The sequence below is a fragment of the Bufo gargarizans genome, chromosome 8, assembly GCF_014858855.1.
Source record: "Bufo gargarizans isolate SCDJY-AF-19 chromosome 8, ASM1485885v1, whole genome shotgun sequence".
NCBI lineage: Eukaryota > Metazoa > Chordata > Amphibia > Anura > Bufonidae > Bufo > Bufo gargarizans.
The window spans coordinates 35,574,487-35,591,898 of NC_058087.1; the positions used below are offsets into that span (position 1 = coordinate 35,574,487).

Here is a 17,412-nt window from a genome sequence, read left to right on the forward strand (position 1 = left end):
GCTATTACATATGAAAGGCTTATACAGCATCTATTATCACACATGATAGGCTTAGATACAGCAACTCAGCAGACAGTATTACATATGATGGGATTAGATACTGCAGCTCATCAGACAGTTTCACATATGACAGGCTTAGGTACAGCAGCTATTATCACATGTCATAAGCTTAGATACAGCAGCTCTAGAGTTTTGCCATTATGTAAATATGTCATCACATTGTCTCAGTCGCTACCACTTTTATCCAGCCATTTTGGCCAGAGATCTGTGATTTGCATTTGCAGTTATGGATGTTTGTGTCACAGAGGAAATGGTCACAGCTCCAGGTGACCAATCTGGAAAAGCCACCAGACAGACTACAAATATAGCCGCTGCTCTCTGGCCTCAGGCTCTGCAGACACGCAGAACGCAACCTCTCCCAGTCAGTGACACTGTGACGTCATGTACTGCACAGCGGCCCAGGCTGATAATTAAAGGGACCACCGCAGGGAGCAGCAATTCCTGGATGACTGTCCTGTCAGGACAACCAGCCAAGACTCACTATACCTGGCAACAGCTTCCTGTCTGTTCGCAACTGTATTAGGACATAAATACAGTTGAAAGTTGTGGCGCTGTCCGACCCGTCTGTTATGGGGCTGGGCGGGGGCCCCACGCACCTTTGTGGTTTGCATGGTGGAAAGACCACCAATCTATATAATTGCAGACTTTAAAATTTAGTTCATAGGTCGACTCTCCGGACATGTTTTTGTAAATGCTTCTATGAACTAACATGTCTGTAGCACCTTATAGATCCGCACTGTGCAGTTCCTTTGTTATTCCTTTCGGGAAATGTATGAATAATATCAAAACTAGCTGCCATGTCAAGAGGGTGCGTCCCTACACACACACAAACACTGTACAATCGGTGCTGACCGTCTCAGACTGTGTTCGGAAATACTTTATTGACAAGGCAAGTGGAGACATCCAGTTATCGAGTTAGACTGGGTTAAAAAAAAAAAAAATTGTGTCCGCTGCAAAAACAGCAGTTGTGTACAGCAATTTTTTATTTTTTTCCAGAGCAGGACACAACTAATATACACTACTCACAAAAAGTTAGGGATATTTGGCTTGTGGGTGATATTTCAGGATGAACCTAAAATGCACTTAATGTGACCTTCTCAAAATTTTTGGATGCACATGTCCAACTGTTTAATGTTTCAGTACTTTTTGCACAACAAGGAGCTTAATGGCAAAAATCACAACAGGTGTTTGATCCATCAATCGCCCAATACATTTCCTGGTTCAATTAGAATTGGTATTTACACAGTCCTCCTCATCATGCTGTTCAGATTTTCACATCATGAGACCAAGACGACACCTAACAATTGATCAACAGTACCTCGCCATTGTGAGGCTTCAAGCATGATGTTCTCAGACGGAAGTGTCACAGAGTGTCATCAGCAGGTTGCAACAGATACAGAAAGACTGGAAAAGTCACAAAAAGGCATAGAAGTGGACGTCCTCTGGCCACATCCCATACTGATGACTGCTTCATTGTGAACAATGCCCTGCGGAACTGGATGATGAATGCCACACACCTCCAGGCACATTTAAGGGAGATGAGAGGCACCCAAGTGTCAGACAATTCAAAAAGCATCAGCATCAGTGTGGTCTGCGTGCTAGACGACTTGCAAGGGTACCTGACCACACCACCGGGCACAGGCGTCACCGTCATGCCTGGGCCAGGGAGCATCTACGCTGGACGAGGGACCAGTGGGCCTCAGTGCTGTTTATTAAAGAAAGTCGGATCACGCCGCGCAGAAATGATGGCCGCCAACAATGTTGTAGACGTGAAGGAGAGTGCTATGCATCAGCCACTGTTGTCACTAGACGAGTCGTTGGTGGTGTTACAGTGTGGGCAGGTGTGTCTAGTCTATACAGAACTGCCCTACACTTTGTGAATGGTACAGTGACAAGCCCATACTACTTGAATAACATCATTAATCCAGTCATCGTGCCTCTGCATGAACAACACAGGCCTAATTTCATCTTCATGGACGACAATGAGCCAGCTCATCGAGGTCTCATCATTAGGGAACAGCCGTTGGAGACTGGGGGACCTTAAAATGGAGTGGCCTGCACTTTTTCCAGACCTGAATCACATTGTAAACCTATGGGATCAGCTCAGTCGCCATGTAGAGGCTCATAACTCTGTACCCCAGAACTTCAATGACCTGAGGGCCGCCCTTCAAGAAAATTGGGATGCCATGCCTCAGCAGACAAGAAGTTGACTTGTGAACACCATGAGACGTAGTTTTCAAACTGTAATTGGTGCTGAAGGCCACATGGCAAGTTATTGAGACAATGACATTTTTGTGGGGGTATACCCACCACTGGTGATGGCTTTTGTTTCAATAAAATGTTTGAGATGAGGAAATCACCACTGCATGCTTCTACTTACATGCCCTACTTTCATGATCTAATATCCCCGTAACATGAACTTTTTACATTTTCCATAAATTTCACTTGAAAGCCAAAAAATCCCTAACTTTTTATGAGTAGAGTGTGTGTATTTGCAGTTAGTGTACAGGCCTGGTGCCTATAAACTGATAGTGTCGGACATAAAATGTAGCATGCAGTGTTTTTATGTCTGCTGCTATTTGACATCCGGCATCACAACTGATGCACCAGATGAATATGAACTATGGGACCAGTTCCTTCTGCGTTTTCTGCACCACGCTGGATAGAAAGTGAGCAAGAACCTCAGACATAATAAAGAGGGCCTTATTCATATATTTCCAAGTTGGAATAATACAGGAACGCAGAGATGCTCAAGAATTCTTATTTCACGTATTTACAAAAAATAGACAAATCTGGAGAGTTGACTGGACTGGTCCATTTTCAACGCTTTCATTTTATGATATAATCATGATTCCTGTCTATATGCACCTTAGCCACTTCCCGGCATCCCATTACCTCTGTAATGGTTTTAACTGGACGAAGCGTGTTTTGATTTTCAATGAGGGGGGTCTGAAAAATAAGACGTAGTCAAAAATAAATAAAAAACAAACATAAATAGGAAAAGAAAAATATTAGCAATCAAGAGAGGGAAATAATCAGGTTAATGAAAACATAAAATAATCAAGTCTCAGGGAAAACAAAGTGATGCAAAGTACAAAAAAACATGAAATAAAATAACAGAACTACTGTGTATAAATTATACATTAGTGAAAAGGAGAAAACTGAAATGTTTATAAATTATAACTAGCACTTATGGGAAATGAAAAGAGCATAATATGTCGATATATTTTATGAGTAACATATCTCAAGGCCACCGAGTTGTAAAGCTACAAGGGAAACTGATAAATGTTAAGTGATGGAGCCGAGCACTTAGTCACAACACAAGTGGCTTCATATTACACACTGAGGCCAATTGCATTTTAATGAATTTTACAGCTATTTTGAATAAGTAAGATTCCATATTTTCAAGCTGTAAAACGTTCCAATGAGGAATGTAATGTCAGACACATTAGTGCAGTACAGCACCACTGAAATACCGTACGTGGAGCTCTGTCTAAGATACCGAATTATACAATTCTCCAGCCAGAAGTAGGTGGGGTTGGACACCAGAAAGCAGCTATATAGGGATATAGCTATATACAATTATAGGTGTATTTTCCTTTAAAATTGATGTGGCATTTCTCTCTAACATACCATAACATCATAATCAACATAGATGTGACCCATGCAACCCCCGCAGACCATGATAATAAAGGGAGAGGGAACCATACAGCTTAGGCCAGGATCACATCACAGTTTTTTTTCCCCAGTTCTTCTGATCCATCAGAAGAACAGAAAACAAACAAAAATAAAATAAAAATCGGAACCTGTATTTTAAGCATCCATTATGCTCAGTTATGCACATTTTGCATCCATTTTAGCCATTTCCGACTGAGATCCGTTATTTTAGAGGAAAAAAAGTCCTACACAAAGTTGTTGTTTTTTTTTCACCTAAAATAACGGATCTCAGAAGGAAATGTCTAAAACGGATACCAAATGTGCATAACAGATGCTTAAAATACAGGATAAGTTTTTTGTTGTTGTGGTTTTCTGTTCTTCTGACGGATCAGAGGAACTGAAAACGAGACTGGGATGTGAACATGGCCTAAATATCTGCACAGCAGCACTCGCTGAGAGCAGTAACACAACCTCAAATAAGTAAATGCTTTGCAGTGCAGAGAAAACCAGTAAAGGAGCAGCAGCGCTACTGTTCACTCATCTGCATGCATGGTGTGCCTTTAAAAAGACTATGGAAATCTTTTTATATGATTGTATTTTACTCATTTTGGGTTAAAATCATTTTTCCTATTGCTCTTTATAAAAAATATGTTGTTCTACAGTCTTCACTTTCAGTGTATCTGCATTTATTTCTGCGTTACACTGGATCCATCAGGGAGTTGCTGTGATAGCCCTACCTGTAGCCCTCATCTCTGAACTCCTGGCAGCTCATAAACACTCAATATTGTTTAAGGGGTTTTCCAGGAGATTTATACAAATTACCTATCCTCTGGATAAGTCATCAGTATCTGATCGGGGGGGGGGGGGGGGGGCCTTCTCCAGCTTTTCCTAGGCTAAGTGACATCAAATTAATTGGTCACATGACCTAGGCACAGTTCAGTCCCATAGAAGTGAATGGGGCTGAACGCAATACCAAGCTGCGAGAAGTGCTTGGTGAGCTGCGAGAAGGCCGCGCCACTCACAGGAGCACCGTTGCTTTCTCAAACACCTGATCGGCAGGAAACTCAACCAATCAGATACTGATGACCTATCCTGAGGATAGGTCATCAGTATCAAAATCCAGGAAAAACTGGAAAATTTGACCGATTCTACTCCACTTTCCAAGTTTTGCCAATGTCTGCACTGAAAAACAGCCTCTGGCACAGTTGCTAACACCCCCAGGAACACCCCGAAACACCAGGTGAAGACCACAGACTGACCACTTTGGGTAAATTTGTGCAAACTCTGACGCTTTCCACCGCCTTGTGGTCACTTCTGGCTTCTCCAGGCCCAGTTCCTGGGACGGTTTACAGCTATGCTATGGCAGATCAATATATCTGCTTTCGGCCAATGTTTATCACAATCTTTGATGACACAAAATGTTGGCAAAATTGATCTAATTGGCTTTACTGTAACAAGTAGTTGGGCTCCAGCTCAGACTCCCTCCCACGTCTGTATAATCCTGGACTCTGACTCCTCTATCAGTATAAACATTACAATGTTAATCGTTGTGTCCACCGTTTGTCCTAATACCATGGTCAGACCACAGACCGCCACCCTAAAAAGAACCTGTCATTTTCAGAGATGCTGACTGGCTCTACCATGAGACTCCACATAATCAGGTCCGTTTTCTTTTCAGCTCCTCTGTTTAGTGGATACAATTACAAGTTGACACAATCCTAATTGAAATCTGTCAAAAATGTACACATTAAAGGGGTTGTGCCACCACGAAATGCTATTTTTATATAATTTCGCATGCAATGCTAGGTACTTTTGTCATTTACTTTCTGTTACAAAAATTCTCTTTTCCCTTTACTTCATTATAATGGCGCCCCCTGGTGTTTTATCCATATACTAATATGCACATATGCCTTCTGTGGTGGGAGCACACACTCAGCTCCATCCTTTAACTGCCACCAGCTCTATTAGAAGCTATGACAGTTACAGGGAGACAGGTACAGCAGAAAGGACACTCTTGTTCAGCTCTGATAGAGAGAGAGCTGCATCAGAAAGGACATTCCCCCCTGAGCTGTGATAGGAAGAGAACTGCATCAGAAAGGACAAGAATAACTGAGTTTAAGTGGTTGACTATCAACATCTCTAATTACTACAGATGACCAGCCTGGATAGGCACTTCTGCTCCCTCCATTTTGAAGGTGGACAATCCCCAGAGTACAGATGTAGCCAATGATATCTTGATTTCAGGCACACCAGGATGGTGACTTTAATGTGTCCCGCTATGCTCCACTTCCTGCTTCAGCCCAGACACAGCAGGAAATGGGTGGGGATGTCGCTCAGCCAATCACTGGCTGTAGCAATGATTCGCCTCTGCCATTGATTGGCCAAGAGGAGTTCCAAGCCATTTCCTGCTGTCCAGATGTCAGCAGCCACAATTCTGGCGCATTTTGATTTGTACGTCTTCCCCAGATTTCACATCCTTTTCTGCTATATGTGTTGTCAAAAGTGACAGATGCCTTGACAGAATTTCTGAACAGATTCCTAAAGGCGGATGTGAACATGGCTTAAGACTGGCCAAACACATTAGGCTGACCAGACACACTTGTTAGGTTAGGTCGACAGCAGAACCCCGGAGAAACACGCAATGCTCGTCTCAGCAGAGTATGCATGTGCCTCGAACAGGGAAAGAAGAGAAAGCCAGCAGCAGTCGGCAAGAGGAGTATAAGCTTGTCTATTTTTTTTTTTTTTTTAACCATTTGCAGGCCACAGGATATCTTTTTAATGGGGGAGAATGTCCCTTTAATGACAATAATCATAATAAAATATTAGGAACTATCCCATGGCCTAAAACAACATGAATGGGTAATGGACAAAATCTTTTAATATCTAAAAAAAAAATTAAAAAAAATACTAATAAGTTAATATTATCCTTTATTCACATATGGCCATCTGTTTTGGGCAGGGAAAGGGGATCTACAAAAAATGGCAAGAGTTTCATTTTAAAAGGTCAAATTTGGATCTCTCGTCATGAACCAAATAAGACAGATCCATTACAGGTATACCAAGAGTGGTCAGTACTACTCACCTGGGGTTTTATACCTGAATTTACCCTATTATCACAGACCCTATTTAGACCTTAATAGGGCTGGTTTTATTCTAATTGCTAAAGCTGAGAACTGAATTAGGGGTAATGCGCACGACCATAACGGTTTTGCGGTCCGCAAATCACGAATACACAAAACACGGATCTCAGCGATCATGCCACCATTCAGAGTGCATGCCACCATTTATGTTTTAACTTATGTAGAAATGTCCTATCCTTGTCAACAATAGGACATGGTCTATCTTTTTTGCAGGGCCACGGAACGGACATGCGGATGCGCACAGCGCACGGTGTGCTGTCCGCATCTTTTGCGGCCCCACTGAAACGAACCAAACATACAGTCGTGTCCATGAGCCCTTAGGCTACCTGTGTGGATTACACACAGTTTTTCTGCTTGGATTCTAGTTTGGAAAAACTGCACCATAAGGCCACATGTACATGACTGTCTTGCAGTCAGCAAATTGCGGACAGGTAAAACACAGATGGCGGCTCTGTAAATTCCGCATTTTGCGTAACGGAACATCTGGCCCTCAATAGAGCCGTTCTTTCCTTGTTCGTGATACAGACAAGAATAGGACATGTTCTAATTTTGTTGCGGGGTCACTGAATGGATGGAGTGCTGTCCGCATCTTTTGCGGCCCCACTGAAGTGAATGGGTGTGCATCAGACCCGCAAAAAATGCGGCTCGAATGCAGACCCAAACCACGGTCGTTTGCATGAGGCCTAATACAGTAGCAGCAAAGCGTATGAGATTAGACAAATCGCATGCACACTTTGCTTTTCATTCCGTGTGGAAATTGATCTGTTTTGTGGATCTTCAAATCCACGGCATGTCACTTGTTTGTGTAGCTCTTTTGTACGGATTTCACCCCTAAGGCTGGGTTCACACGTGACTAATTAGTTGCGGATCTGCAGCATTTCTGCTTCTAGTCTGCAGCAGAAAAAAACGCACCAAAGGGTGCCTTCACACACTGCAGATTTTGTTGCAGAAAAGTGGTGGATTAGACGCATTGTCATTCTTTGCTTTGGAAAGGGTCAAATTCGCAATGAAATCTGCAGTATAAATTGACATGCTGCAGATTTTAAATCCGCCCCACAGGTCCGTTTCTGTCAACTGCTGAAAGCTCATTCACTTTGCTGATACTGTACAACGCTGCAGATTTGCTTCATGAAAATCCGCAACAGCAAATCTGCAAATATTCAGATACGTGTGGACCCAGCCATGTAATCCAAGGGTGAGATCTGCAACAAAACCGCATCAAATCTGCAACAACAACCGCAAATAACATCATTTTTAGTGAGGAAGCGCACAAAAATCTTCACCGAAATTCTGTAAGACAGCTCGCACCCGTGTGCAGGTAGCCTAAAAGGACACAACAGCAAAATGTACAGTATACGTTGTATTGCCAAGTCTGGATTCAAAAACACCATGTAATAATCCCTCAGCCATGTACTACCCTCTCAATACCTGTACTAAGCACATCATAGGTATACATCTTGCCCGGAGTGCTCCTATAAGTTCCACCCAGGTACTGGAGGTGTGTAGGTTGCCCTTTAAAACAATAGATATGATGGACATGCACTGAATCCAATGAGGGGCATTTACTAAAAACACTATTGTGGTGGAAAAAGTCACAAATTATGAAGCACGCCACGGACTGTTTGATCTTCCCTCAACTTTTCCAAAGGGGTCTTCGCAGGAGGTGTGGGGTTTCACGTCCTCTGGATTTACTATATTTTACGCCAAAAATTCTACACCTGCCCTTAGCGCACAAGGATCAAGACTGACGTATGGGAAAGCAAATGTTGATAAATGTCTCTCATTGCTCCGTTCAATGTCTATGGGACTGACGGAGACAGCCAACCGTTGTCAACCCTATAGATGGAGTAGCAGACTGCATGTGTGAACAATGCTCCATTCAAGCTCCACGGCTCTGTGATGGTCGTGGCAGTGGATAGGTGATACAGATGGAGCAGACGGTGATATCATGTAACACAAGCCATTAGAAAAGTCAAGGAAAAGTTTTTTGTAATTTTTCATTTAACTCGTTAAGTGTCAAGATAAGAACTGTGACATCGATAGCTGTTTTTTTTACAGTATAAGATAAACCTTTATTGTCTGCCGTTATGTATCTGAATATTATTTTCTTTCAGAAGCTTTTGAAATATTTTTTTCTTTACCTTGCTGCAGTTTTTCGATCCCGAGCACATGCCACTATTCATGTTTTCTTTGTCAGATGTCCCTAGGAGAAGATGAAAGACTGGTTACAGAGATTAGGTTAAAAAGGAGGAGAATATAACTATGTGAGGCTTGGAAGGTAGAAAACAGTGGGGAAATCTGCAGTCGTCCTATGGCGATCAGTCCTGGTTCATCTTGTAATTTTAATTTTTTAATTTTTTTTGCCTTTTTCGATGCAACTCTTCCATAAAAGTCAACATCAGGTGAAATTAATCCAACGCTGCGATTTGGGGTGTCCCGGCCAGGTCATGTACAGATGCAGACTTCCCGCAATGGCTGACTGTCACATAAACTCACTCCTCCCCTTCACGGTCAGGCCGGCCCAGCTTTAATGGTGGCCCTGGGGTCTGCTAAGCTTTAAAGGGGTATTCCGGTTACCATAAATATGACTTATGTTTTAGACTAATTCATCATCAATAATTACCTAATATAGTTTACATTTCACATATTTACCGTTCAGTAGTTATAAAAGTAGTTTTCTTCCTCTGCCACCCACTGTGTTTCCTCATAAATTACCATGGCATTGACCTGTAGTTCTGAGCCTTTGTAAGGTCGAGCATGCTCAGTGTGCTGCTCTCAATTTTCGAAATGTTTTGTGAAACAAAGGGAGTGTTAGTGCGCTGGTGATTACTGAGTAGAGGGGCGTGACTTTACTGTATATCAGGCAGCCAATCAGTAAACATCAACACTCATGAACAAGTACAAACTCACAGCAGGAAAGCTAGGGATTGTGGGGATTGTAGTCTTTGAAGTTTTGTGAGGGAAGATTGAGCACCATGATACTCTCAGTGTGCTGCAGGCTCACACAGGAGCTAGACAAATGGATTGCAAGGTAAATTGAAGCTTGCAGCCTTAATGCAGTTTTTCAAAAATTAAGTTACTTTACAGGAATACCCCTTTAAGGCTGTTTCGCAAATATGACAATTGACATCTGTTTAGCTAACCCTGTCTACAGCTCTCATCTGGTCTGCATAAATAAGGGATCTTCCAAGAAATAAGGGAGGAAATTACAAAACAAAAAGAGAAAAACGTGAGTCGAACATCCACATGCTAGGCACTGATCTATTGCTTCTCATCATAATTTATATCATTTCTCAGCCCACATGACTCCAAAGTATAGAAGGAGAAGAGGTTTAAATGTATAAATGACAGGTTTTACTAAATCTTCTGCCACAAAAATATATGTCAATCTGCTCAGCTCGTCCTGCTCTATAACATGCCGCCTGCAGATAACACTGCATTTTTACGGTGACAGGTTCTCTTTCATTCCTTGGATATAATGGAGGCCATTTTGGCACCAAAAATGACATAAATTAAAGCAGGCCCAGCATGCATGTGGAACCTACACTCCCTGAATTGTATGGTAGCCGTCATGGCACATAACAGGTAGAATTTAGTGTTAGGAACCCGTCTTACAGAGATCGCCTTGACGTGCGGCAGACAGGCTCAAATCATTTTGTACAAAATGATTTGCCAAGCATCTCTATAAGTATAGCACTAGCAATTATGCATTTTTGCACTTTATTTGGTTTGCAGAGAGCTGATACATTGCATGTTTTGTTTTACAGTGTTGTTCTCAGCCATAGCAACGTGCCCCTGCGCATTGGGATGTGCTGACTGACCCCCTTTTTCTTTGCAGGTTCTCTTTTAAGTTACAGAAGTTTCTACAACATTAAAACTGCAGGTGACAGGTTCTTTAATTTCCCTCCTAATATTTGTGGCACATCTGTGCCTGTCCGTGCGCCAAAACCGGAATCTACACCAGTGATGGCACAGATCAGAGATGAGCAAACCTGTCAAGATTAGGTTCATTTCAAGTTCGCCAAATTTTTTGAAAGAGAGAGAGACTAGTATACAAATGTGATGTATGTGCGTTGTCTAAGTGGTACCCTTTTTCATAATAGAAATAGTACCCACTCAGAGGTTCCCTTTAAGGCTTTGCCACTAGAAAAGCTGTTCTCAACTGCTTTAAACTTCATTCACACTTCAGTGTTTTGGTCAATGATTTCCATTACTGATTGTGAGCCAAAAACTGGAGTGGAGCCTCCACAGACAAAGTATAATGGAAAGATCTCACCAGTTCTGTGTTTAGAGCCGCACCTGATTTTGGCTCAAAATCACTGATGGAAATCAATGACTAAAACACTGACTTGTGAATAGGGCAATACTCTGATAAAGGGCTTTTGTGTCCAGAAAGAGCTAGTTGCAGATGTGAGGCTGGCTTAGCTATTTTCCTAGCTTTGCTACATAATACTGTTTAAAAGGCTGGAAAACATCTCTCTCTCTAATTCACCTGAAACGAACCACCAAAAATTCTGTGTCGTGTGGATCTGAGCTTTTTAAAAAATTAAGTCCGAATCACGAACTGGTAGAACCAGTTCCCTTATCCATAGCACAGATTATAACAAATGTGCTGGGATGACTATATCGGGCCTTGCCTGCTCTACCCTCCCCTCTCACTCAACTCCCCCGTCCTGGCCACATTTTGGAAACGTGATAAGCGGGGCTCTAAACCCTCAAAAAGTAAGCAAATCTTACAAACGGATAGCATGCACCAAACTTTGTGGCATTTTGATGCCAGTTTTCTGATGTACAGCGGATGATAAATGTCCCCCTCAGTTCTTACTTTTGTGCTCCTGTGCTGGCTACGTACCTTAGACCTTTCCCTACTATAGTTACTCTTCACAGTAGTCTACTGATTAATCTGTGATCATTTTGCACAGGTTTTGTAGCACTTTAAATAAAGAGACCCTGACTTGTGCTGGACTATTGAGCGGACATGAAATCTCCTTGCGGTAACTCAGAGGATCTCCAGAGAGCTCGGCTTCTTTTTTTAATGTCTCTCAACTCACTTCTGTCTAATATGGCAAAAATCACAGCAACTGTCATCTATACCTACTAACAGTAAGTTTAGGCACTTAAAGACACAGACACAGACACCACAAATAATGTGCAACCCTTTAACAAGCGCTATTAGGGGTAGCTATGCTCAAGGGCACACTTCGCTTTTGTGCAGCACAGTGCTTCCCAGTCTGCAAATAACCTTGAGAAATCTCACATCTCGTTAAGGCCTCATGCACACAATCGTAATTATTTCCGTATCTGTCCCGCAATTTTTGCAGACTAGATGCGGAACAATTCATTACATTTTTAAAGGGAATATGTCACCAAAAGTTTTTCCTGATAAAAACCAGATAGTGATCCTTTTTTTCTCATCTGTTTATATTTTCTGATTACAGATTTATTCTATTTTCTGAACAGGACTATGGGGGCGGCCATCTTGCCTGAGCTGTTGTTAACAGCATTTAGCGATATGCTTTACAGCAACCACTGTAGGTCTTTGACACAATGGACTGAAGGGGACCTCATTGATTTCTATGGGACAGTTTTCTAGGCATGCTCTGTGCCCTGTACAGAGGTCAGGAGGGAGTAGATAAGCTGTGATATCACCTATTGTGAATGGTGGATACTATGTTATATATATATATATATATATATGAGACATTTGTTATTGTAATCCTGTCTGTGATAAGTAGATAACTGCAGTAAAGTGATCTGTACAGACCAACAAGTGACGCCTATTATTAGGCTTATTGGCCAGTGCAAAAAACTGCAGGATTTTATTATTTAAATGTAAGAATAATATCACCAAAATTCTTAATTTTTTTTTTTTTTACCCTTTCCAGACCACGCACCGTAAATTTACATTGTCGTCCGGACAATTAAAAATGGTGCCGGCTCGCGAGCGAAGCAGGTGCCAGAGCCGCTGGGTGCCTGCTGTTTTAAACATTTAACCTTTCAGATGCCATGATCAACCGTGACAACGGCATCTGGATGCACTAAATCCCAGAAGTGCGCTCTTCCAGGTGTGCTCCGGTTCCCCTCAGTGGAGATCGGGGGAGCCAGATGCATTGTGCACCAATTTCTGTCCTCCTGAATGTACAAAAGCTGCCACACATTAGTTCCTATGGAGCCCCTGCCTGTGGCCCTATGGAGCCCATTACTACTAGATGCTCTGCTCTCTCTGCAACTGCCGCATTCTCTCCACATTGATTGACAGGTCCTGGTGTGATCATATTTTCACTGCCTGGCCCAGTTAAAGTGCAGAGGGTGCGGCAGTGGCAGAGACAGCAGAGCCTCTAGGTGTAATAGCAATGACCCGTTGCTCTTAGAGGCTCATCTGCATCTATGAAAACTTCATTTTTCTTAGCAATACAGGCATGGGACCAACAGAGATGTCTTCAGCTGCCATGCCCACATGCAACATGTCAGCCAGTTTCATAGGTACAAATCTGCTGACAAATGCCCTTATAGTATACACAGTAGGTACCAACAGAATATAGAGGACATATTGAATAAAACAATATCCACTTACTGTCATTAGAGCCGGTCTCAAGAACGCCGTATGGAGGAGCCAAAAAGCCTGCCATGTACTGTCGAAATTTCTAAGAAGACATAATAGAACAATAAAACATGAAACAAACGTAACGGCCATACAATCAGAATGCAGGCACCAACACAACGCTTTAGCCGTCTGTGCAAGAATAAGTGACTAGATACAGTATTGGCTTTCTTTTTTTGCTTTTCTAACAGAACTATAAAGGTAATACCTTCTGTGCCATTGTGTGGAGTAACATTATAGTCATTTGATTCCATATAGCCGAGAGAATCCGTCCCCAGACATAACATCAGCCTGTATGGAATATGAGTTCCAGCAAAGGGAGGTGTGAGATAAACAGCAGTGATATTTATGGACCATCTAATCCCTCCAAATGGGATAATGTGACTGCTCCGTCCATGAGTAGTACAAGCATTAGCTGTACCAGGATTGTCCTGCCATCTCCAAGACACGCTGTCACTTTCACTGATTGCTATAATCCAATGAGGGTTGTAAGCAATCTATAAACAGAGCCTTGATCTACGAGAAGGCGCTGAATGCCTTTATTATTACGGGTTTACTGCATATTTAGCCCTAAATGTCCCCACATACAGCACAGTGAGATATACAATGAATGGGGCTGTCTGGTTTATCCAAATATCTTATTATGTAAATCAAAGGTGTATTTCCACGTAAAACACTTATTCATTCCCCAGATTAGGGGGTTAAAAGTTTCTGATCGATGGGGGTTGGGCCACTAAGGCACCCTGCCGATCACAAGAATGGGGGGCCCCGTGTGCACCTATTTGAATGCAGCTGTGATCAAGCATGTCCGCTGATCAATGGGTGACTGACTGCCAGGGACCCTGCAAATCACGAAAATGGGGAGGTCCCATGTCCCCTATTTAATTGGAGCGATAGTTGCGCATGCCTAATGCAGCTCTATTAAAGTCTATAGGACTGCTGGAAATAAACGAGTTCAGAGCACTTGTGAAGCAGCTACAGTACAGAGGGACTGAAGATTTGGGGAGTTCCGCCAGCGATTATAGCAGATTTTTGGGGGTTTCGGCAATAGCACGTTCTGTGACCTATTTCTATTGGCTGTCCGTAGTGACCTGAGGATCACTGTGCAGAGACCTGGCTGTGGGGAAACTGACTAAGCATACGTGACCAGCAGCACTCAGCTCACAGATGGATGTGCACATTGCTATACAATTTGAACACCATGTGGCGCCATACTATCTTCACCGGATACATTTTATTTTTTATTTTTTTTAACAGCATGTAAATGACAAACCTTATTCATATTGTATGATCTATACGGTTTATGTCTTGCCACTTAGCCCTTTTTCTGCAGCGATTCAGCTTTGAGTAATCTGTCACAAATTGGTTGCTAGGCATGCAGCACCTGACAATGCCACTGTACTGTGGTTGTTAGGAAATGTGTAACTAGTAACCAGACCATCAGATGTGACGAAGCTCCTCACCTTAAAGTGTAACAGAGTTCAAAGATGAAAAAAAAAGTTTGCATAATGGTTGTGCTTTATTTGTACAATCATAACTGTGAAGGAACAGTTATGTTTAGGCTTCCCTAAAGTCTCTTTCCGCCATAATATTCCCTGCTTCATCTGCACAGCTAGATACATTTCTCTCACAAGCTATGGGTGTCTCACTTCTGTCAGTACTGTATGCAGTGACCTCACTTCCCACTATGTTTATTTTCATCTAGGGAGCTCAAAAAGCTGATAAGGAGAGATAAAGCTAACTTACAGAAAAGCAGGAGGCTCCTGTGATAGCAGGCAGTGAACTGAAACTTGGGTGGAAGTGAGACCCCTAATGGCAATTACTTTACAGCTTTTTTCAGGTGGATGCAGGCATATTTTTTTTATAATTAAGTGAATTAGAAATTTGCCAATTACAACATTCTCTATTAAATGAAATAGTGTGAAAGCACAGTGACTCTTAAAAAAAAATTATGTCAGAATCCCACTTCCATTTTTTTGAACCTCCATCCACAAAATCTCCCAGAACCACCCACTGAAGGAAACACTTGTATAAGCCTTGCCTCTCTGAGATCTCCAAAAAAATCTCAAAAAAAATGTGAAAGTCAGATATTATATTGTTCTTAATTTTAATTAATATTTCCATTACAAAAAAAATAAAAAATAAACATCTTTTTCAGTGGATTCAATTTAGCAATAAAATGTTACCAACATCAGTCCTTATGATCCAAGAGATCTCAAAGTTTGTAAATTCAGTGCAACATCTTGATATCAGCGCTACACTGAGCCAGAGTATGCAACGACCCCTCAATAGGGTTCCCCAATCTCTTAAAGGGAGTCTTTCACCTAAAATGACCATTTTAGAACACTAACCCCATGATCTGCTACTTATCGTATAGCAGTCCGTCGCTTATTTTCTCTAAAAAACACTTTTATTCAATATGTTAATTAGGTTCTGAAGGTGCCCAGGCCCCTCGTCGCTTTTCATATGAAACCCCTCCCCTTTCACCCCTCTGGCCCGCCCTAAGTTCTTCAGAAATCCAGCATCAGCGCCGTTCACAAGATTCGCCGCACCTGCGCACTTCATTCCCCATTATGGGCAGAGGCACAAGGCCGGCTAGATGTACTGGCTGGAACATGCGCATTAAACGCTCTTGTGCCTCTGCCCATAATGGGGAATGACGTGCTCAAGCGCGGCGAACCTTGTGAACGGCATGGTGCTGGATTTCTGAAGAACCTAGGACTTCCAAAGGTGTGAAAGGGGAGGGGTTTCATATGGAGACAGAACTGATGCATTCTGAGCGGATCCTTTTCCATTCAGAATGCATTAGAATGCAAACTGATCCGTTTTGGACCGCTTGCGAGAGCCCTGAACGGATCTCACAAACGGAAAGCCAAAACGCCAGTGTGAAAGTACTCTAATTTAGAAGACTATGGGGATGCAGCTAAAATAACATAAATTAATCTGTTAAGAGAAAGTACCAAATATAATATATAGACAAAAAGTGTTCAGCTTGTCCTTTATACCGGAGATTAGGCTTCATGATATTTCATCCGATCCTCGGCAAGGTAGACACATGGGTAAAAATAGCAAGTGTTATGTAAGGCTGCCTCTCAGGATTCAAAGAAAATCTGCAGAACAAATCAATGTTTTAACCGAATGTACAATCTCTTATGAGCTCCGTGAGCAATCCTGACTATAGAAATACAGAATATGAGGCGCTGATAAGGAGCGCTCAGCCCACGTATCGTGCCCTTTTGTGCAGACGATAATAGCCGGGGTCCCACTTGATTGATGGCCTTTTTATAGTCGTGATAACCTGACGTCTATTACATTCCATTACTGTTTTCACCTCTTTTATGTCTGCAGCTTTTTCATAAATCCATCAGCTTTTCTACAGAAACATTTCTTGACTTTTACCATAATCTTGCTACCTCTGTTTCTGAAGAACATCTCATATTCCTACCTTGAATCCAATGACATTCAAAGGAGAACCTATTAGCCCTTCAATCCTATTTGCCTTCCTATGGGTTTATTTCATATAGTTTTGCAGACACCTGTCATTATGTAGGATGGGTTTATCAGAAGACCAACTTCCCGGCTACAATCCCTTATCATATATTGTGTTTGAGATGATTATAGCGCTGCACTAATGGTTTATGATTTATTTTGCCTTTCTGATTGTGACAACCACTCACCTATTCATGTGACTGAACAGAAGGTTGTCACAACTCTCCCTCTGTAACTTATATACAGTATATGTTGCTCAAAATCAAGGGGGAGGGGGCGTCATCAAATATGGTCCAGGATATAATGTTAGCCAGTGGGGGAACCATGTTGTCCATACAATTTTATCCAAACCATGAAACTGCAGCATTCAAAAAGTATGGACAAAAAGGTTTCTGTTCATTCTTCACATATGGCTATGCATAAGGCTTCGCTTACACCGGTGCTATGGCTTCCACTCATGATGGA

At 42.1% G+C, this 17,412-nt stretch overlaps 1 protein-coding gene across 1 annotated transcript in view; it reads right to left on the bottom strand.

Moving 5' to 3' along the window:
* Positions 1-17,412, bottom strand: part of RAPGEF4 (Rap guanine nucleotide exchange factor 4) — a 198,720-nt gene that overhangs the window by 99,680 nt on the left and 81,628 nt on the right. Inside the window, exons 2-4 of the mRNA XM_044303173.1 lie at positions 13,432-13,501; positions 8,999-9,060; positions 2,929-3,009 (exon numbers count right to left, since the gene is read on the bottom strand). Of these exons, the coding sequence (XP_044159108.1) occupies positions 2,929-3,009; positions 8,999-9,060; positions 13,432-13,486 (198 nt within the window). The 5' untranslated portion in view covers positions 13,487-13,501. The remainder of the gene's footprint in view (positions 1-2,928; positions 3,010-8,998; positions 9,061-13,431; positions 13,502-17,412) is intronic.